The sequence below is a fragment of the Python bivittatus genome, unplaced genomic scaffold (assembly GCF_059951505.1).
Source record: "Python bivittatus isolate LINGU-HERP-01145 unplaced genomic scaffold, Pbiv_v1 ctg000190_np1212, whole genome shotgun sequence".
Taxonomy (NCBI): domain Eukaryota; kingdom Metazoa; phylum Chordata; class Lepidosauria; order Squamata; family Pythonidae; genus Python; species Python bivittatus.
Genome location: NW_028277042.1, coordinates 2158962 through 2180686, shown reverse-complemented (window position 1 = coordinate 2180686; position 21725 = coordinate 2158962). Strand labels below are relative to the sequence as shown.

Sequence of the window (21725 nt, the reverse complement as noted above, 5' to 3'; positions counted from 1 at the left end):
TTTTGTTTCCCTCTTAGCTTTTCTATTGTCTCTTTCAAATGGTATGTAAATATGGTTTTTCTCTATGTGTCTATTGATGGCTGATTTGTCTGAATGCCAAACTTCCAGGAATTCTCTAGCATTTTTGGATTTAGCTAGGTCTAGGATGCTCACAATTTCCCAGTTGAAACTATGGTTGAGTCTGTCCATGCGTTGTGAGATTAAGTTTTCGTTGTGTCTTCTGACTGCTAGTTGGTGTTCTGTTAACAGCCACTATGTAGGACAGACAGGGAGAAGACTAGCAGAGCGCATCCGTGAACACAAAATAGCATTCAGAAGACACGATGAAAACTCCTGTTACCTAGTCAGGTAATGAAACATCTGTAAGAAACAACCAAGCTCAGAGTCACCAAGGACGCCACCTAAAAAGTCTTTTCACTTGCTTCTTTGGAAATGCAAGGTGTGTCTCTTGACGATAAGCTGTTACATGTGCTGGGTTCACTATTTCTCTTCCCAGGGACATTAAAGTTCTCAATTAAGTTTTCAGTGAGTTGAGATTAGCCCAGGTGACCTTCTTGTTGTCTCAGAGGGCTGGTCTTATTCTCTGGAAATCAGGGAGACAATTCTGCCTAAATGGGTTTTTCCACCAGAAACAGTGGGAGCGTAAACTTCTGAAGCTTGTGGCAATGAGATTATGACTCAGTCATTCTGTACTGCCTCAAGCCAGGCCATACAGTAAAAACCTGATTTCAGCAAACACTTACTCTCAACTTTGTCAAAGGTATGCAGATTCGTTTGTCTGTTTTCCTTGTTTTAAAGTTTCACACATAACCTTTGGTCTTACTAAGGGAGTCAGCACCTCTTTTTGGGCGCATCTGGAGTTTGGAAGGAAGATGTGTAGAAAGCACTTTTCCAAAATGGAAGGAGAATTAACCAAAATGGAATCCATGGTGAATGTGGTCAGTCAATCAACATTGACTGCCCCATCTGGCTTCCAGTTTGTTCTCTACGTTACCCTGGCTAATCTTTGTCTGGGCACAGTCTCTTTTCAGTGGCTGCCCTGTTCTCTGGAACAGTCTCTCCCTGATATACAACAGATCCCAACTCTGATTGCCTTTAGAGCTGGCTTCTTCCCCTCGTGAATTGTCCTGTTCACTTTGTCGTTGCATATATTGGGTTACTTCTAAGTGATGTGTGCTTGCTTTTGGCCCAGAATCACATTCTTTGAGTTGAGTGGATTTATAAATGCTTGAAACATGTAAACAAAGAACGAACAAGGACATAAATAAACAGAGCCTTAGACTGCAGACACTCACCATTTTTTAAAATGCCTGTGAGAACCATATCTGAACCAGAGAAGCATTCATGGAAATAGTCAGCAGGGATCTGGTAAAGGTTTGCTTTGCAACTGTCGGCCTTGCGGGGTAAACCAGATGGGAATCACAACCAGATGAGCAAATTCCACTTTACAGGTAATCCCCAGTTTAAGAACGAGTTCCGTTCCCGAGATCTGTCCTTAAGTCAAATTTGTATGTAAGCTGGAACAGTATAATACTGTATACATAGTATTGTGTAATTAACTCAGACTACTGTGTACTTAACTTGAATCATTGTGTATATAACTCAAATTTTGCTACAATAGGCTCTGTTCTTAACTATGTGTCCTCTGGGCGTTCCTAACCCAGGGACTACCTGTATTGCAGAGTTACACTGACAGAATCTTGCAAGTTTGAAAGTACAATTCTCCCCCCCCCCATATCCTTTACAGCCCAAGAAACTAGGGAGGGTCTTTTCTGAGCCTCTTGCCCAGTCCACTATCTAACTGCGGGCTATGCTGCCTCTTATCTGACCATTCCCTTGGCAGCGTCTCTTGGCCCAGTCTCCCAAGGTCTTTCCCACATTCCATTACAGCAACATGCTAGTTCCCCATTCATTTATTTGTAATTAAAAGAAGCCACATTTAGAAAGAAATCCAGATCAGGCAGGGCTGGGGATTGGGTGATACCGTGGGACAGGGCTAGAGGTGTCTTGCTGCCAGGGTCTCCAAATTTCATATTGTCTATGTCAGGGTTTTTTTAGATATTTATGGTGAGAAATTGACTTTCAATCCTGCAGTTAGAGAGGACTCAGGCATAGAGTAGTGAAAAAAAATTGATGGCTAATCTATGGCCTTGGGCTGCAGGCTGCAAGTTCACAGAGCCAGCCACAGGCCAGGGTAGTACTCCATTTGTGTGCAGAGGATTTCCGATTCGGTCTTTGAATTCTCCTGCTGGAATGTAGTCCAGCCTTTTCCAACTCTGTGGACTTCAGCTCCCAGAATTCCTTGAGTCTGGGTGAGAATTTCTGGGCACTGAAGTCCATCCATCTGGAAGAGTCTCTTCCTCCAGGAGCAACAGGTGGGCTAGAGCGACTGATAGCTTGACTCAGGGCGAAGCAGGGTCTGATTTTCTTGCTTGTCACCTTGTTTTCTGGCTAACCTTGACCTCAAATCTGTGAGTATTTCTCTCCTTTGGGTTTTAAGGAATTTCTCCTAAGCGCTCTGCATTAGTGATTAGCTAAGTTTCGCTTCCTGTTTGCCATTTCTCTGAACTAGGATGGATCAGTGTGTTCCAAAAAACTGTGATCTAGACTTTATTAAACCATACAATTACCCATTTATTTTTGGCTGCCCAGTACAGTTTTTCTGCATATTTATTCCATGAAATTATCCCCATCCCCCCCTGCTTGAGTTGGTAGATAGCTTTCATTTTCATTTTTAATCACAAACACTTCTTTAACTCTCTCCTCTACACAACTGGCTTGAAAAAATTAAAAAATGTATTTGGGGAAACCCCAACATACAAAATTCTACAGAACTACCACAAAACAGGCATTGCCTTGTTGCAGACAATTGCGGGGGGTGGGGGGGGGAAGGGGAGGATGGACACCTGGGTTTTTGCAAGAGATTTTTGTGAAAAGGGTTTTTGTTCTTGATTTATAGTATTTATAATATTCCAGAGAAAGTCTGTCTGAATGGTTTGGCTGCTGAACAGAAGCAGACTTCTTAAGAGAGGTGGATTCTCTGCAACATGTTATTGCAAAACATTTAGTACATCTGACATTTGTTACAGTAAGTGCTTTCAGGCAGACAGTTCCTTGTATTGTCAGTGGATGGTTAAGGACAGCACCAGAGTAGCTGCAAACATCATTTTATTCTTAGGAATAAAAAGTAAAAAAAAGAAAAGAAAAGATGGGAGGGTTATAAATACAAATCAACATCTTTTGGACTTCCAGTAAAATTCCAGAAGTGGAGCAAGGGGATAGAATAATTAGGTTTGGGTCTGAAACCACACAGCAACTCAGAAATCTTCAGTCAAAATTGAGGACTTTATTTATTATACTTAGCAGTTGTAATAACAATTCCTGGAAATGTCTTTTGAATGCATTAGAAAGTCTATTTGCTTTTTAATCTACTTAGTACCTCCTCCAATCTTGAAGCACTCTGGAGCATACAGCACCAGAATAATGAGAAAACATAAACAATCAAAACTTAAATTAAAATGAGAAGAATAGAGGCATCAAAGGGGGAAGGATAGGTTATTGAACACACTGTTCAATGATGAATGAACCCCAAAATATTGGGTAAGCTTTATTATGAACCCAAAAAGAGATCACAAGCAGGATGCAGACTGTGATTCAACAGCTGAATTCTTTGCAGGTCAAAACCCCACTTTTGAATTCTGGATCTTGAAACCAAGAAGAGGAACCCTTCCATCCAAAACTGCTCTCCAGCAAAGGTTCTGTTTGAAGGACATGTTTATCTATGATTAACTTAACCATGGTTTACTCAGCCCAATTTTCTGAGTTTGCACTGAATTATATGGGCCGGACTCACACAATCCACTAGACTGAAAAGAGGTTACCTAGTTTGGAATTCAGCAAATGCATCCTGTAAAGCAAGTAGAAGCTCCTGGAAGTGCCCATGTTGGCTTTCATTTGGCCAGAGGTATCCGGGAGGGGATCAAAAAAGTCAAGATGCCAGCTGTGACTGAAGCTGTGCCCTTCCTTTTTACCTGCAGACTATTATGTGACTTGGGGTTTGCAAAACATGTTGTGAGCGACCTAAATTCAGATCTGGGGATATTCAAACTTTGACCTTGGATGAGGTTGGACTTCCCCATTCAAGGATGGTGCGCAGCTTGGGGGTCCTCCTGGACTCACAGCTCCTGTTCAATGAGCAGGTGGCAGCTATGGCCAGAAAGGCTTTTGCCCAACTTCATCTAATGTGCCAGTTGTGCCTTTTGCTAGATCGCGGGCCTTGGTTACCTCACGGGTTGATTACTGAAATGTGCTCTACGTGGGGCTGCCCTTGAAGACCACCCAGCAGCTTCAACTGATCCAGAATACAGCGGCATGGGCAGTGATGGGCATGCCTTGGTGTGCCCATGTAACACCTCTGCTTTGCAAGCTGCACTGGTTGCCAGTTTGCTTCCAGGTGCAATTCAAGGTGCTGGTTGTTACCTATAAAGCCCTCCATGGCACAGGGCCTGGTTCCTTGAGGGACCACCTGTCTGCCATAGTATCTGCCTGCCTGGTTCGATCTAGTAGGGTTGGCGCTCTCCGGGTTCCATCAATTAAGCAATGCCACCTATCAGGACCCCAGAAGCGCATCTTCTCTGTAGCAGCGCCTGCCCTCTGGAACGAGGTTCCCCCTGAAATATGAATGGCTCCCACCCTACTGCTATTCTGAAGAGACTTAAAGACCTGGCTCTTTGTCCAGATCTTTGGCGAGGACAATCAATGCCCCTTTCTTCCTTTCTGTTCCCCCTGCCATTGTTGTCCTTGTGTGTTGTCCTTTTCTGTATTGTTCTTTGTTTTTTAAATGTTTTAATAATTGTAAACCACCCGGAGTCACTGGGAGTTGGGTGGTATACAAATTTAATATATTATTATTAGGGTTGGTCACAGAGTCAGCCAGATGTTTAAACTGGATTTGGCATTTTTATTCATCTTTCGAGTCCTTCCCAAGGCAGAAGTTGTTGTTTGATGGTGTTAGAGGTGTTGTCGCAGGATGTAAGCTGTTCCAAGCAAAGCTGCCTTTTGCCATTGACTGAGGGTGATTTTGTCAACACTGATGGTCTTCAGGTGGTGCTCCAGATATTTTGGGATTGCGCCCAAGGCGCCTATAACTATTGGCACTAACTTTGCTTTCTTTTGCCATAGTCGTTCGACTTCTATTTGCAGGTCTTTATATTTTGTGATTTTTTATTTCTTTTATTTCATTCGTTTGTTAGATGTATAACTTGGCTTTCTTCCGGGCAACTCAAGGCAGTGTCCACAGTGCTCCCTCCCCGCACAACACCGCGGCTTCTCTGTTAGGGTGCCTGCCCTATGGAACAGCCTCCCCACAGAGTACAGACGACCCCTTCTCTATTGGCCTTTTGCAAGGCCATGAAGACCTGGCTGTTGCCCCAGGCATTGGCGCTGGGAAGGTAGCAGGGAGGTTCTGGTACGGGTGTATGTAGTTAGTGGTTTTGCTGAGCCTCGATGTAGTGTTATCTGGTTTCTTGGCGTAAAGGAATCTTTTGTTTTATCCTGTGTGCAGCTCAGAGTTTCTTGGATAGATGGGCGGCCACATACATTGGATAAATACATTTAAAAAAAACGATCTTGTGAGGTTGGTGCCTTAAGAAAAGTGACTGGCTCCCCCAGTTTGTCTTCCCAGTCTCCCCATTCCTGGCTGGCTGGGGAGTACAGTATATACATTGCTATCTGCAAATTGCACCGTGTTCTATATGGCTTATTCACAAGTGACAGACAGGGAAGCATTGGCTTTCCAGCCAGCATCCTCCACGGGTTCTTTTCCTGGCCTAATCCACAGATCCAACTAAGCCCTGACCCGGCTGGTTTGCTTTGGGTTTCCTGCGTGGAATGAATGCAGCCCCTCCTGCGCGAAAGCCGTGGTCGCCGCTCCGACCGGGGGTCATTCGTCCACTGCCCCAGTGGGATGCGGGGAGCCCGCTCCATTCCGAGCAGCGGCCCCGGTGGGGCTGGCTTGAAGCCGGCGGGCGCCTGGGCGGCGGGCGCCAGCTTTTGGCTCCAGGGTCCCGGGGTGGACGGGCCCCGGGGCCACGCATCGAAGCTCCCCTAGCGGGGGTGACTCATCGCCCGCTTCCGACGGCCGGCGGCTGCACACTTTCTTCCCCGGACCGCCCGCCTTCCTTCGCGGCGCTGTCGTCCAGCAGCATTCCGCGACCGCGCTCCGTCCGTCCGTCCGTCCGTCCGGGCCATCCCGGCGCGCCCTGCCTTCCCTGGAGCCGCTCCAGCCTCCGTTACTCCGGGCGGGACCGCTGGCGGGGCGCCGGGGCTGCTCGCCTTCCCCGCACGCCGCCCGTGACGTCAGCGCAGAAAGCCCAGCCGGGATTTTCCAGCGGGCGCCTTTCCCAAAGGAGCAGGAGGCGGAGAGGCAGGATCCGAGCCGGGAGCGGGGAAGCCTGTCCAGCGCAAGGCGGCGGCGCCGGCGCCGGAGCGCCTCGAGCCGGCGGACCATGCGGGATGTCGCGCGGAGCCTGGTGGCGCTGGCGGCGCTGGCGGCCGCGTGGAAGTGGCCCATCCCGGCGGTGGCAGGTGAGGCTGGCGGGGACGAGGCGGGGCGGAAGCGGCGCCGGGGGATGGGGGGCGTTGGGTTCCCCAAACCAGCAGCCGTCGGGGGGAGACCCTGGGAGTTCGCCCAGCGCGCTCAAGCCCACCCCCGCGTTGGCAAATTTGCGTTCGCACCACCGCTGGACTTGATTAAGAATGGACCCCATTTCCGAGTTCACACGTGACATCGAACCAGAAACTGATCCGACGGGCTAGCTTCCCACAAAGAGCTAAAGCATTCACCCAAACTAGCCAGGTGTCATGAGAATGCAGCCCTTAGGGCTTTCACTGACCCAATGTGGTGGCTTCCGCTAGTTTCGCAACAAGCAAACTCGATTATAGTTTAACCTGATGACTTTCTTTTACACAAAACGCGAAACTAGGACCTGGCCAGCCTGTTGTAGCTTAATCTCCTGTTTTCTGACATTGTCCTCTAAAAGAATAAATAATTCCAGAGGTTTAAACTGCTTAGCTGTGGGGGGGGGCATAGGAGCCCCCGTTTCATTTCACTTTTTCTTTCACCTCTTATTGCAATATTACTTTCCAAATTCTTCCTGGATTTGTCTTTCAACATTCAGGTAATTACACCCACAGGCAATAAGGAAGGGGAGAAGGCTCAGCCTTCTTTACTAGCAGGTAGGGATGAACACAGGAGGCAGTTTGGTGTAATGGTTAAAGGCAGGTTAGCAAATGGGAGACTGTGAGTTCGAGTACTGCCTTAGGCATGAAGCCAGCCAGGTGACCCTGGGCCAGTCCCTCTCTCTCAGCCCTAGGATGGAGGAGGCCAGGGCAAATCACTTCTCAAAATGTCGCCAAGAAAACTGCAGGGACTTGTCCAGGCAGGCGCCAGGAGTCAAGACAGACTCAAAAGCCAACACAACACACACAAAAAGATGACCATCGCATGCAGATACCAGCTCCCCCCATGTATTGTCCACAAACGTGTTCGAAGGCAGCAGTGGGAAGTATTGCTAGGCTGCTGAGAACATCGGATGGATAATACAGCGCCTTGGAACGGCCTCACCTTTAATGTTTATATCTTATGGCTAGAATTGAGGCAGGGCCTCCACCCTGAATTGTGGCCCGGTTGGTTCTCTGATCACTTCTGACTCTCTCTGTTCAGACTTTAGGGCAGTTTAAGATGTGTGGACTGGGGAATTCTGGGAGTTGAAGTCCACACATCTTAAAGCATGCTGGCTGGGGGATTCTGGGAGTTGAAGTCCACACATCTTAAACTTGCCAAGCTTGAGAAATACTGCCCTCGGGAGTCACTGCCACACCAGTATCTGAAGGACTGCACACCTCAAGGAATCCTGCGTCCCAGCTTTCCAGCCTGTCTCAGACCCTGGCAAGCCAAAACGAGGCTGCCCCTGGCTCCCTGCCTTTCCCATCGGGGGGGGGGGGGGGAGGCAGGGGCAGAAAACCTAGCTAAGTCTGGAGAGCTGGCTTCCCCCCCCCTTTTGATTTCCTTCCTGGAGATATTTGGCACCCTAGGGCACTGTGGGAGACTAAGTGGCAGCCTGCCCAGCTGCTGGCACTGCCTCAGAGTTTCTCCAAAGCAGAATGGTCGCTTCTCGTCATTAGACTCTCCAGCTTCAGCCTCCTGGTCTTGTGGATTCATCAGACAGGGTTTTGGAGCAGATCTCCCACTGTTCCAGATTAATTTCCTTCTGGTAGCAGTCTGGAAAATACGGAACTGGTTTGCCCTGCTTTTTTTCTTTGAAGGTTGATTGGATCTTCCCCCTGCCCCATCTTGCCTGCAATCCTGGGATTCCCTGGTGGCCTCCCCTCCAAGTAGCAGCTAGGTGTGATCCTGCTAAGCTTTTGTTGGGATCCAGTACTAGTGGCTAAGTGGTGGTATTTCTCAGTGGGACATAATTGTCAGATTTTGTTAAAATATTATGCCTCTTTGGAAGTGAACAGTTCTTCCTCTTGCTATGGCCATTGCCTGATGTTAATTTGCAAAGAAAACAGCTGGGCCCTTTCATGATTTGGAGGAAGGACGGGAACAGAAGCCTTTCTTCCCCATCAAATCTTGGCACCAGTCAGCTTGCCTGCTTCCAACTGGCAGACCTGAGAAAACTTTCTTTCCTCCAGTGATTTGCAGATGGGCTCCTTTTGCAAGCGCTGAGAATGGCTCACATTCTTTCTGAGCATCAGTCCTTGAAGTTGCCATGGGACGCAAAAAAAGCCATGCCTTTGGGGTCAAACCACACATCCCCCCTTTGCTTTTGTGGCACAACAGGTCTTGCAGACTGAGGGAAACAGAAATCTCGCCTCCTCTTAGCCCAGTGGGAAAGCCTGGAGCAGAAGGAGGGAGCTGGTAGCGAGGGCACTCTGGCTCCTGCAGAGGGGATGAGGGCGAAGCACACCCACGTGCCTTTGCACGGCCAACAGCCCTGGGCAGGCGAACATCCCCTCTGACCTGGGGCAGCCTTTCCGAAGCTAGGATCTTTCACGCGGGTTGGACTACCATTCCCATGCTGCCTAGGGTTGATGGGGAGCATACTTTGACACATCTAGAGGATGCCAGTCTGGAAAAGGTTGGTTTCCAAAGTGCCCAGGCAGACAGTGATAGGAATGGGCTCTGGACACTTCTGGAACAGCAACTTGTGGGGTGGGAGAGGAACCCTCAAAAGGGTGTAATAGAGTTTTTTCAGTCTCTTCTTCAGCTGTTGACATCCTTTTTGGAGTAAGGGGACAGATTAGGTTGGCAGGCTAGGAATGCTGGGTTGGCTTAGCCTCCCCTCCCTTCTAAAATCAGGCCAGGAAGGACTGATTTTAGAAGGAGGAGGGAAGAAGGTGTCCATCACTTCGCTTCCCCTTCGACTGTTTAGCTTCTCCTCCATAACAAAATATACCCTCAAAAGATATCAGCTTGTTGGCTTCCTTGGGCAGGAAATCCAGAACAGGGAAGGGAAAGTGCTAAAGGAATGTCTATTAGAATCAAGGATTTCCAGGTAAAGGAATTGATTTTCTCTTTCTCCACCTGCTGCCTCTTTTGAAGCTCTGGTTCTTATGTGTTTGGTCCTGGCCTCGCAGCTAACCAAATATTGCCTCCCGCCCCCAACTTTTTGGTCATGGAGCCATCTTCTCCCCATAGAAATGCTGGATTCCCACTTTACCATTATCATGAGTAGAAGTAGGTTTATTTCCAGGAGCAGGCATTTAGGGGAAGGGTAGGCAAGATAGAAATTTGGTGCTGGAGAAGACTCCTGGGAATACTGTGGATAGCCAGGAAAACAAACCCGTGGATCATCGAACAAACCAACCCGAGGTTCTCACTCGAGGCACAAATGACCAGGCTCAAATTACCATATTTGGACAGTTTATGCAAAGACTTAGCTCTCTGGAGAAGGCTCTAATGCTGGGAAAGGTGAAAGGAAAGAGAAGAAGAGGACAACCAACATCAAAGTAGATGGACTCAATTACAGCAGTGATGGGGTCACTGTTGGAAGACCTGAAGGACCAGATTAGGGACAGATCATTATGGAGAAAATCTATGTATGTGGTTGCTGAGAGCTGATACTGACTTGAAAACATGTAAACCATTAATCAATTAACACAAGACCCAGCACTCTGGAGAAGTCTATAATGCTGGGAAAGATGGAAGGAAAGAGAAGAAGAGGAAGACCAGCAGCAAGGGGGATGGACTCAGTTACAGTGGTAATAGGTGCACCGTTACAAGACCTGAAAGACCAGGTTGGGGACAGATTGTCATGGGAAAAAAATCTATATGGTTGCTAAAAGTCAACACCAACTTGATGGCACATAATCAGGCACGTTAGTGCCACAGTGTTCCCTTAATGCTTCCTACATTCCTATTTTCTCCTCTGCATCAAAGTAATGCACCATTCTAGCCTTGCATTATTTGCTACAATGCCTTGAGCCTCATAAAAGTTATTGATAACATCTAATTCCCAAACTGAACAAATTAAAGACTGAATGATTAAGTGGGCACGTAATGTGGTTGTGCAACAATGGAAATTTCCATGAAGACTAATGTTAATACCACGCAAATGGCATAATTAGAGAAAACGGGTGTAAAATGTTCTTTCATTGGGTTATCACCCCAATTATGATTGTTGAAATGGATCCCAGATTTTCCAAAATTTGCTAGAAAGGCAATAAAGAAGTGGGAACTTTGGAAGAAAGCCTCACCAGGTTTGCCTTCTGATTAATAGGTGTTTTGTGATGGATTCCATGCCATTGGGGAAACCTTCTGATGACTGTGCTGGTCCACATGCTTTCAACCAGGAGTATCTACAGAATATATCAAAAACGGTCAAGATGACAACCGTGACTGTGTGACTGAAGTTTTGTCTGCTTTTTATGTGCACCAATCAGACCACTGTGTCTGCCATCTTGACTTGTTTGATGTATTCTGCAGATCCCTCTGCTTTACACTTTCCCCAAAGATTGTCTCCCCTATTTTAAGGGCTACCATAAAGCATTTATGCTAAACCTACTTTGGCAGTTCTTCTCTGACACTTGAGATGTTCTCGTTGGGTAGATTAAAAATGTAATTATGTAGAGCAAATATGGGCCACCAGTTAAAACCATCTGGTTTTAATACAACCAGATAGTAGCAAACTCTGCATAATTCACCTGTGGAATTCATTATCATAGGATCTGGTGATAACAGCCACTAGCTGTGATAGCTTTCAAAGAGGATTGGGCTTATTGATGAAGGACAGGTCTGTTGAGGGCTATCAGTCTTGAAAACTGAATGTTATCTCTGAGTTGGGGGCAGCATGTCTCTAAAATACCACTTCAGAGGAACAATAGTGGGAGAGAGATCGGTCTCCATCTGCTGCTGGAGAACACCTGGTGTCTTGGGCTGGCCACTTTGGGAAGCAAAATATTGGATACAGATGTGCCCTGGCCAGATCCAGCAGGGATACCCATAATAGTCCTGCTGGATCTGGCCAAGGCACATCTGTATCCAACATTTTGCAGAGACATGGCTGTGAAGCATGAAGGTGTAGCTGCTCTTCTTGATTCTTGAGTTTCTTTCTGTCACGGCTGAAAACAGCAGTCAAGAAACCAAGTCCCTGAGTTGTTTTGCAATTGAACTGTTTGCCTGCTTGCTACTTGGACTTTGTAATTTGTATTGTCCCTGAGACTCTGCAAGGGTGGTGTGTCTACTGCAAACCACCCATCGTAAAAATATGGAGAAATAAAACAGCAAAGAAACAAAAAATGTCTGTTTTTCTCCACGTTTATACACATTTAGATGATCAAGCGCCGGCATTGTGGGACTGGTGCAGTAAAAGGAATGAAAACTATTATGGTACTCTTTGGGAACAAATTGATAGATATATAGATATAGATATATAGATACAGATATATACGATAGATAGATAGATAGATAGATGTAGATATATAATAGCTTTAGCTTTCTAAAAATATGTGTCAGTGTTACACTTACAAAGTAATATAGCATTAAACTGAAAGAAGGGGATGAAGAAGAGGAAGAAGTCATTGTAGTAGTAGTTGTAGTGGTGGCAGCCTCAAAAAAAAAAGGTCACAGACAAAACAATTCCAAAAAAGTTAACCAAATTTGCTTGTCTCTCTCTTCTTCGCTGCTTTGCAGAGAATAAAAACCACAATTTAAACGTTGACTGATGACAAGATGTGCCAGTAAGACATACATTTGTGCATACTAGATGTGTCTTTGGGCGGGTTGTAAAAAAAAGTCAGGCTTATTTCCTACCATCACCTGTGCGATTCACAATGAAAAGGGGGCAAGGCTTTGGTCATGTGATCACGGCTACCATCTTGACTTTTTTGTTCTTCCCCCAAGGATGCCCCTGGTGCAGGCGATCCCTCGGAAGCAAGTGCCACTCAATGGCGTGTAACAAAGAAATGTGGCGTTGCTACAAAGCAAGCATAACTCTGTAATTTCAGAGTGGGGTGAGAATTCTTTTGGCCATCCCCAAGCCCGAAAGGTTCGCAGGCCTCAGGTCTCGCTATTGTGATAGACTCCAGATCCTAGGCCAAATAGCTCAGAAAAGCACATGCACCCTTGGTGCGCAGCAGTTCATAGGTCTGTGGGTTTCTGCCCCTAATGAGATAGTTCTCAAACAAAGGGGCTACATTCCTTTGCATCATTATTTATATTACTCTGTACTTTGAAAAGGCTGGTGATAAAGAATCCGTTCCATCTGAGCTGAATATCACACTCTGGGCCTTGAGATACTGAAACGGTATCAGTTCTACTGATTATAGGTCAAATCCTTTGATCCTTAGCCACCTTCCCTGAGTAAAAGGCTGTTACAATGGATTTGTCACTACTGCCCTGAGTAGCATTTTTTTTTTTCTGCTATCAACCTATCCTTGAGTTGGCCAAAGACTCTACTGGCATAAAATTGGTGGTGGATCCCTGCCTCTGCTCTCAGTCTCAGTAGCCTGTCTTCCTCTCTAAGATATATATCTTGAGGAAGAAGGGGAAGAGTACTCTAATGTCAGGTCAACTAAAGACCACTTAAGCCAGTGTTTTTCAAACTTGGCAACTTTAAGACGGGTGGACTTCAACTCCTAGAATGCTGGCTGGGGAATTCTGGGAGTTGAAGTGACCTTAATGAACTCAATAATAAACAAGATTCTGTATTTACCCCTGTTTTTAGCAGAAAGACACCTTACTTAAGTCTGGCTAATTCTTGCTTCCTCGATCTTGCCCAGCCGCATGGAGCTTGTCGCTCAGATTGCATAAGCCAACATGTTGGAAGTGGGCATATTGGATACCTCAAGCTCTTGGCCTAACTATCTCACTAGATCACAGCCGTAACCTGGGCCGTCTCCTCTCTCGTTTGTGCAATCCCCAAAAGACAACATTGGAGATTTCCCCAGGTCTCAGGAGCAATTAAAAAACAAAAAAAGCCCAGAAACATTTTTCAAGAGGTGAGACACCCAGATTACCTGATAACTGAGAAGTTGGGTATGTGCTGAGCCCAGTGGCTAGAGACAGGGAACATTTGCTCCGTGGATTGCCAACTGTTCTTCCTTCTGGGAGTTGAAGAGCTCCTTCCACCTCTGCCCTACTAAAAATCACGTTTCTGGGGAATCCATCAGTATAATTCAGTCCTCTAGACCATTTTACAGAGAGCTGACCAGATAACTGTTGCAGTTTTGCTTTCAACAGGGATAAATCTGCAAGTCACACTGTTTTTAAAGACTGCCCAAGGATTGTCTGTATGTGACACGCTGTTGGTGTGTGTGTGTGAGAGACACAGAAAAGAAAATAATATGAATCACTCCTAGAGACATGCAAAAAGCAGGGTTTTTCCAGTTTGTCCTGAAGGAGACAAATATCTTTCATCTGAACGTTGCCAAAGCATGCTCAAATTGCTTCCACCAAAATGAAAATATTACCTCTAGCTGATTTTCACCTATAGATGTCTCTAATCAGGATAGCCCCGGGCATGTGCTTTTAAATAACACTGTTTATTACAGTTCGATTGGCAAGATCCACTGAGTAGCTGGTAGGAGTAGCTCAGAGATCACTACCCTAATTGCACGGATGTGTTAAGACAGACAGACTCTTGCTTCATAAGTCACACGACTGTCCCTCCAAAATGCATCAGAGCTGCACAAAGGCACTCAGAGCATTAAAACAAGGCAGGATTGTGCAATTCGAGCCCATCCTGGCACAACTGGCACATTTGTCACCCAGTTGGATGGGCCACACTTTCAGGGCTGTTAGTCTGGAGGGGCATTTAGCAGCGGGGGGGGGGGGAGTGTTTGCAGCCCAGAACAGTTTTAAGGAAAAGAATGAGTATACACAATAATTCCCAAGGCTCCTTCTGGCTTTAGATGAGAAGAAGGCCACAGCCAATTTGCATCTGGGGCTTTGTGTCTAAGCCAATCTCTTTCTCCTGAGTTGAACTGCAATTCCTTAATTTGCCCAGCCCAGAATTTATCCCACTAGTGAGCAAGGGAAGTCCTTTTTTAAGATACAGTATCTCCATTCTCGTGGAGAAAACAAAAGGGGGGAGGCTTTCTCTCATACCCATTCTGTTCTTGGCACTTGGTCGTTTTATTAATCAGATGCACCATCTGATTTTTATCAGAAAAACTGATCTAGTCAAATTCCTAATTCCTTCTAGTCAGTTTCCAAAACCCTAAAGCAGTGTTTCTCAAGCTTGGCAGCTTTAAGATGTGTGGACTTCAACTCCCAGAATTGGGAACCCTAACCCTAACCCTAACCCTAACCCATGGCTGGCTGGGGAATTCTGGGAGTTGAAGTCCACACATCTTAAAGCTGCCAAACTTGAGAAACACTGCCCTAAAGGAAAACCCAGTAGCTCATTTTCCCCTATTTATATAAGTAGCATCTGGGAGGTGTCCGTAAAGTCATGATGGTGGCCACAACCATCTGATCGAAGCCCCACCCCACAGCCATCCCTGGTAGCATATCTTTGCCCTTGGCAGGACCCCATAAAAGAAATAGATGGTACCAGACTCTGAAAGACCCCCTACAGTCTCATATGGAAGTTTCAGGTGCCGGGAAGACCTGCTGAACGTGACTCCAGTCCATCATCTGGTCTCAGAGTGAAGCAGTACTCACACGGGCGCAAAATAGCAACCACAAAGAAGTGAATGTAGAGGTTTCTTTAAAGTTGCAAAGATGTCTTCCCTTGGTGAAGGGATACAAGACAGTGGACTTCGCCTGTTGGAATGCTTAAGTTGCACCTTTATAAGAAAACTCAAACATTACAAAACGTTGTAAGCCTCTGGTAGCTACTGTAGAGAGGAAAACAGATGTAGATAAGAACTGCATTCTTGGAATGTCTTGCAGTTTGGAGATTTGGGGTAGGTGTAATAAAGCAATGGAAACCTCTCCATACTACTCAGCTGATCAGACCCAGATGTTATGAGCTGACAGCTGTTCAGAATCAAATAAATACATTGTTGAATCAAGGGCTGTATATTTCGAAGACTTTTAGAAGACTTTTCCTTCAGCATGTTGGAAGGATTTAGGGTCAAATTGATTTCCCCAGAATTGTCTTTATGTCTCCAACGTTTCAAAGAAATCTACAGATTTGTCTTCTGCAGTCAAGTTTAAAAACTCAGAAGAGATTAAAATGTGTGCCCTAACTAACTGGACAATGTTTTTAAAAGTAGATTTTTAATGGAATTACCCTCAAACAGGTTGGATATCGCAAGAGTATCTGCAGGGTGTGGTCAGAAAACTTAAGATGGCCATGATGGTGTGATGAACGCTCTGCCCATTTTTATGTGTATCTCACAAAAAAAGCAGGTGGAGCTTGGATCCCAGTATCACCAACACCATCTTGACTTTTTTGATCACAGCCTGGGGACATCTATAGGCTGTAGTGACCAAGCCACACCCACCATTTCTGCCTGGCCAATAGGGATGGGCTACTGATGCCATGAAGTCTCAAGTGCAGGACATTATCCATTATCCACTGCCCCATTTACAATGAGATCAGGGCCAAACTCTTCATGGTAGGTGAACTCCAGGGCTCAGACCTTGAAAAACGGAACTATCTTCTTGCAGATGTGTTCCCAGCTGTCAGCAACCAACTAGCTACTTTTGCTCTGCTGACATTTGAACGTAGAAAGAAATACTTAAGTTCTTACTTGTGGCTTTGCCTTTATCTTGCTGTAACCTTTTCATCTAATACTCTTTTTATTACTTTATTTTACAGTCTTACTATTTTACTGTTATTACGATATGTGGTTACAACAATAAACTCCCTCACTTAGCGTGAAGGTCTTCTCTGAGGGCCAGGACTCATCAGCTATTTGGCGCTTCCTGGCAAAGGCAGGCGGGGAGCCTGCATTCCTAAAATGTTGAGTTGCAGCTGGCTAATGTGATTTGGGTGTTACCAGAACCAAATGTAAGATGCATTGATTTGGTTAGGGCCTTACTGGGGTAAATGTGTTGTGGGTTTATGCCTGTGTGTTGGTCCTGGAGGAAATATCTCCATTGTTCCTGTGTAAAAGAGACTCTGGATGTCTGGCAGGTTGAGAAGATCAGCCCTGATGAACTGATGAACATGTATCAAAGAGATAAAGAACCTACAGCAGTGTTTCTCAACCTTGGCAACTTTAAGATGCGTGGACTTCAACTCCCAGCATTCTGGGAGTTGAAGTCCACACATCTTAAAGTTGCCAAGGTTGAGAAATGCTGACCCTATTGCATCTGCTTGAAAAGTCATCAACTCTCTTTGATCAGGGAATGAAGAGATTGCAAGTCTACTGAGTTTTATGAGTGCTTCTGACAGATTAGAAGAGGAAGATAATAACATCACAGGCTTCCTGATGCAACAGTCTATAAAGATATTAAAAAATAACAAAAATAGTCTACCCGTATATTAGAAATAACAAATAATGCATAAATATATTAAGTAGTCTCTGGAGGTATTAAAGAATAACAAAAACGGTGTATCTTTATATTAAAAATAACAAATGGGGTATAAACATGATAAACAGTCTCTCAAGGTATTAAAAATAATAAAAATGTTCTATCAATACATTGAAAATAAATGGCCCATAAGATGTATAGTGGTCTATAAACACATTTTAAAAATAATAAAAACGACCTATAAAGATATTGAAATAATAAGAATCCATAAATATACAGTGTACATAGTACTACAGTGTAGACTATTAATATATTGAGATGTACTCTGTAAATATATTAAAAACAAGTGGTCCATAAATACATAAAGGGGTATATAAATTTATTTTTAAAAATGTTCTATACATTTGCTAAAAATGAATAGTGGAGGAGGAGGAGGAGGAGGAGGAGGAGGGGGGTGAGGGTGTCCCATTTTTTTTCCTCTGGGGATTCCTACTTCAGAATAGCTAGCTGAATAGGACAAGGCGCATCTTTGCAGGGCTGGGGTTCCCATCTGATTAAACGCCGAAGGCTGTATCCCTGCTGGAGGAAAACCTTTTCTGGGCTCAGCGTCCCCCGCAAGTTGAAACTCTGCAAGCAGGAAAATGTGCTCCTGAGTTCGATGGAAGCTGTTGCTGATTTGCAGAGGCACCCCAGGCTGAATGGGCTACGTTTGCATCACACCTGGATGGGACTGAAAGGGGGCAGTTTGGGTGTTGTGGGAAATCCAGACTTCTCAGTCTGTTGGGTGAAATAGCAGTTAAAATACTAGGTGGCAGGTGGGTTTATGTTTCTGGCTAGAGCAGTTTCTCAACCTCAGCAACTTTAAGATGGGTGGACTTCAACTCCCAGAATTCCCTAGCCAGCATCTTAAAGTTGCCAAGGTTGGGAAACTCTGGGCTGGAGCATATTATGCAACCACTGCAATTAATTCAGATTTAAGATCCGTGTTATTATATGAACTTAACCAATTGTGAGATTTTATTCTTGGAAAAAGAAAGAGTCACTGGTGACTTTAATAAGGACTTCCGTCTTGGATTGTTTCCTTGCTCCAGGAGAACCTGATTCAACAAAATCCTGTACAACCGAATGCCCCAGGTTTATATCAAAACCAATTCCTCTGGGTTTTCTAGACAGCTACAGAAATATCACCTGCAGAGCCAAGACTTCGGTGATGTAAGTGCCTTTTTATCATGATATGCCAGGTACCATATGAGGTTTTCTTCTCTCTTTCCGATTCGGAGTCGTGAGCATGAATCCTGCTGTGACTTGTCAGAGCCTTTCCACAGAGCTCGAGAAGAAGAAATTTAGCATAGAGGTGGACTTAGGTCCTTTCAGAGAATGACTGGGTAGCCTATGAGCCAAGTCCCATGTATACCGAGGGATCTGTGGGGGTGGCAGGGTCAAAAAAAATTAGGTGGTGGCCATAGCAGGCAACTGAAGCCCTGCCCCATTTTTATGTGTGCTGTGCATGTGATGCCAACTTGGAAACAGGTGTGTGATCATGGTTGTCATCTTGGCTTTGGGACCCCTCCTATGGCTGACTGCAGATGGAGCCTCCCCGGTTCCCATTTAGGTGCCCTCCAGACCCCAGAAGTTCAGTAGCAAACGGCCAGGTTGGGCCAACCCTATTTTCTGTCTTGAATCCTGTCTCACAGAATCTCCAAAGCAGAAAAGGACATTTTAAAATGTTCAGCCTGTCCTTGTTTTCAAGATTTCATGAGAGATTAAATTAAATTGACCAGCCTACTTATTTATTTTTGACTTCTAGGAGCAAAAGGGGCCTTGTTTTTGGTTTGGAAGTGAGCAGAACAAGACAAAAATTGTGTTAAACTAAAGTAAAATCAAATCAATTAAATACAGTGAGCACTGTTATTCAGGGATAGGATCTTTTGTGTGTACTATTCAACCAGGCTGCACTATGACATTGTCTCTGAGTTTAAATCATACATTAGTCTAGGTTAAAATGGGGTTGCATAACATTTGGTTGTGCATATCAGACCCAGCCATTGTTCTCATAGGTTGTGTGAATGTGATTCATCTGTTTGTTTGAGGTTCAGTGCTCTGGGAATCCAGAAATTCTATTTTATTAATCTTGGGGCAGGAAATGGGATAGGAATATCTTTCATCAATACTTCAAAATTAAATGCATTCTACTGAAAGTCAGTGGGATTTAAACATGGTAAAATGTCCTGTATCTGGTCCATTCAGTCTGTTCTTACTTGAGTTCTTCTTCCTTCCTTTCTCCAGACTGAAAACAAAGAAGGCAAAATATTATTGTGCCAGAGGAGATGACAAGTGGGTAAAGGAAGTTATGAAGCAAATAGATTCAAGGAATGTTCCTTCACTTTCTGGATATGACACCACCACAGAAAATCTCCCTGTGGTTGACAGACATTCAGGAGAAGCTATGGAGGAAGTTGGTGGTCAAGCTCACCCCAGCAAAACATTTAGCACAACCCCCTACAAGACAGCAACACTCCCTGTGATAACCACGGGAGATCCCAACTCTTCTATAGAAAAGGTGCTGGCTGGGTCGGATGCCACAACATATTCTACACTGTTCACTCCTCAACCAGAAACAGTTGCTGCTAAACCCACCCTTCAATCTGACTCGATTGCAAATAGGGGGGTAGCGTCGGAATCCACTGAGGGGCACAAAAGATTTGGGGAACATTTCACACCAACAAGGAAAGGCCTGGAGGATTTCGCTAGAACAACTCATCTTTTGGTGTCACCTTCTACCTCTCTTACAGGAACTGATGAAACAAGTACCAGTGATAATGGATTTGTTTCAGAGACTCTCATGAGATCTTCAACACATTATCCAATGAACTCTTCCATCACCAAACTTCTCATGGAGTTTGTAACAAAAGATAAGACATCTATTATGGTACCTACCAAGCTTTCAAACTCCTCTGATCAACGCAGTTTGTTTTTAAGCAGCTTTAACACAGACCATAAACCACAGTCAGTTGAGGGTTCTACAGTTCAGTCCTTCCCTACTAACTATAATAGTCATTCCAGCACCCATTCCAGTTCTGATGGAAGCAACCTCAGTTCTGTTAAGTTTAGAGATGTAATTGATGCCCAAAGTGAAGGAGACACTACAGAAACACCTTTATCTATTGAAACTGGTACTTTGGGGAGTACTTTTTCCAAAACTTCAGACAATCTCCCAATTTCAGGTTATCACCAGGAAACTTTTAATGAGGAGAACATTTCAATAACCATCACAAACACCCCACAAGTTCCTTTCAACTTTTCCCATTTCCAATCCAAGCTACAAAACTACATTATCCCTGTGGTTTCCATTGGGGGTATTATCTGTGTCATCTTAGCAGTTGGTGGCTTAATGTATATTAAACGTAGCATATGTACCAGACAGTCACCTATGAAGCAGGTCCAAGGCCTGATGTACTTTCCATGTGACTCTCAAGCTGAGTCATATCTCCTGGAAATTCTTTGACCTTTCCATCTTTTTGTCTGGCAAAAATCCATCCTATTTTACAATGGGGGTGGACTGGGGTTAGTCTGATGTAGCATAACTGCCAGGTGTCCTGTCTGGTCTCCCTCTCTTTCTCTGCCAAGGGCAAGATAGTTTGCAACTGTTGGTCAACAGGATGCATGAAAACATGACCCATTATAAGCCTTGTGAGATGTTTTAGCCCATAGGGTATAGACAAGGACAAAGTCTTCAATGTGGGAGGCAGGCCTCCATACGAAAACAAGACTTTTCTTGAGGAAAAGAGAACTGCTTCTTCCTGGGCTGACTAAGCCAAGCGTACCATTAGGTTGTCGGTACGGTTTGATGGCAATCAATGCTTGGCAGCGTTGAGACCAGCCAAAAAGGATGAGCAGGGATAGATGGAGGGTTGGCCCCAAATGTCTGCCTGTCTGAGATGAAGGATGTGTCCACCTCCCTCCTCTTCCCAGTCTACTAGGGAGGCTGACTGAGTGGGCAGTTGAATGTTCTTTCATTGCTGGCGATAAAAGAGCATGAGCCCAGGGGTTGTGCCCAATTGCAGCACCCCCCATGCCCGCGATATCTGTCCTCCGAACTACTGGGCATTCTCAGTAGGTGCTGAATCTGTCGGTCTTTGGTTGTGCAGCAAGACTCTTTTGGACCATAACATCATCTGGTGATAGTAGGTCTTGTGGGTACTGATGGGGCAGGATTAAGTGGCCAAATTCTTCTACATAGAAAGGTCATGTCATAGCTGGGAAGGAAGTGAAAGTGGTTACATCAAAGTTGCCACTACGAGGAAATGAAAAAAAAATGCTATTTCACTCTTCTCAAAATGCACTTTGGTATTTTAAACCCTGCGGGTTTGGGAAATCTGCTGTAAATCAGATCCGTTTTATATTATCTTTAAAAATAATAAAATAAAGACAATGAAACATAATGCACGCAGCATATCCTCTTTCCTCAATGCAAGTCAGGAACAACAAAGAGGTTTGGTGAATTAAAAAAGCAGCGAACTGAACGGCCAGAAGATTCAGCGGAACCAATTTATACAGCCAGTGCCGTTTCTACTTGTGATTCAGGAACAGCCTTTCAACTTTAAAGTGATTTACAAGTTGGAAAGAAATGCTGTATTGAAACAAATGCTGTAATAAGTTCAGCCACCTGTGTTTAGATGCCTGTCCCTCCTGGTTGATTAAGATCTGGGAGGTGACATGTGGTTGGGTCCATCCACAGGTGAGTGCTTCTCTGTGGCAGGGGGTGATTCTGCCCACCTTGAAGGGTGGTTGT

General features: G+C 45.0%; 1 protein-coding gene across 1 annotated transcript; it reads left to right on the top strand.

Annotated features, from left to right (window-relative positions):
• Positions 1-6237: 6237 nt before the first annotated feature.
• LOC103066086 (uncharacterized) lies at positions 6238-21355 on the top strand. The gene is made up of 3 exons (XM_088135887.1): positions 6238-6585; positions 18025-18145; positions 19220-21355. The coding sequence occupies exons 1-3, from the start codon at positions 6507-6509 to the stop codon at positions 20436-20438; spliced, it is 1419 nt and encodes a 472-aa protein (XP_087992013.1). The 5' UTR covers positions 6238-6506; the 3' UTR covers positions 20439-21355.
• Positions 21356-21725: the final 370 nt, after the last annotated feature.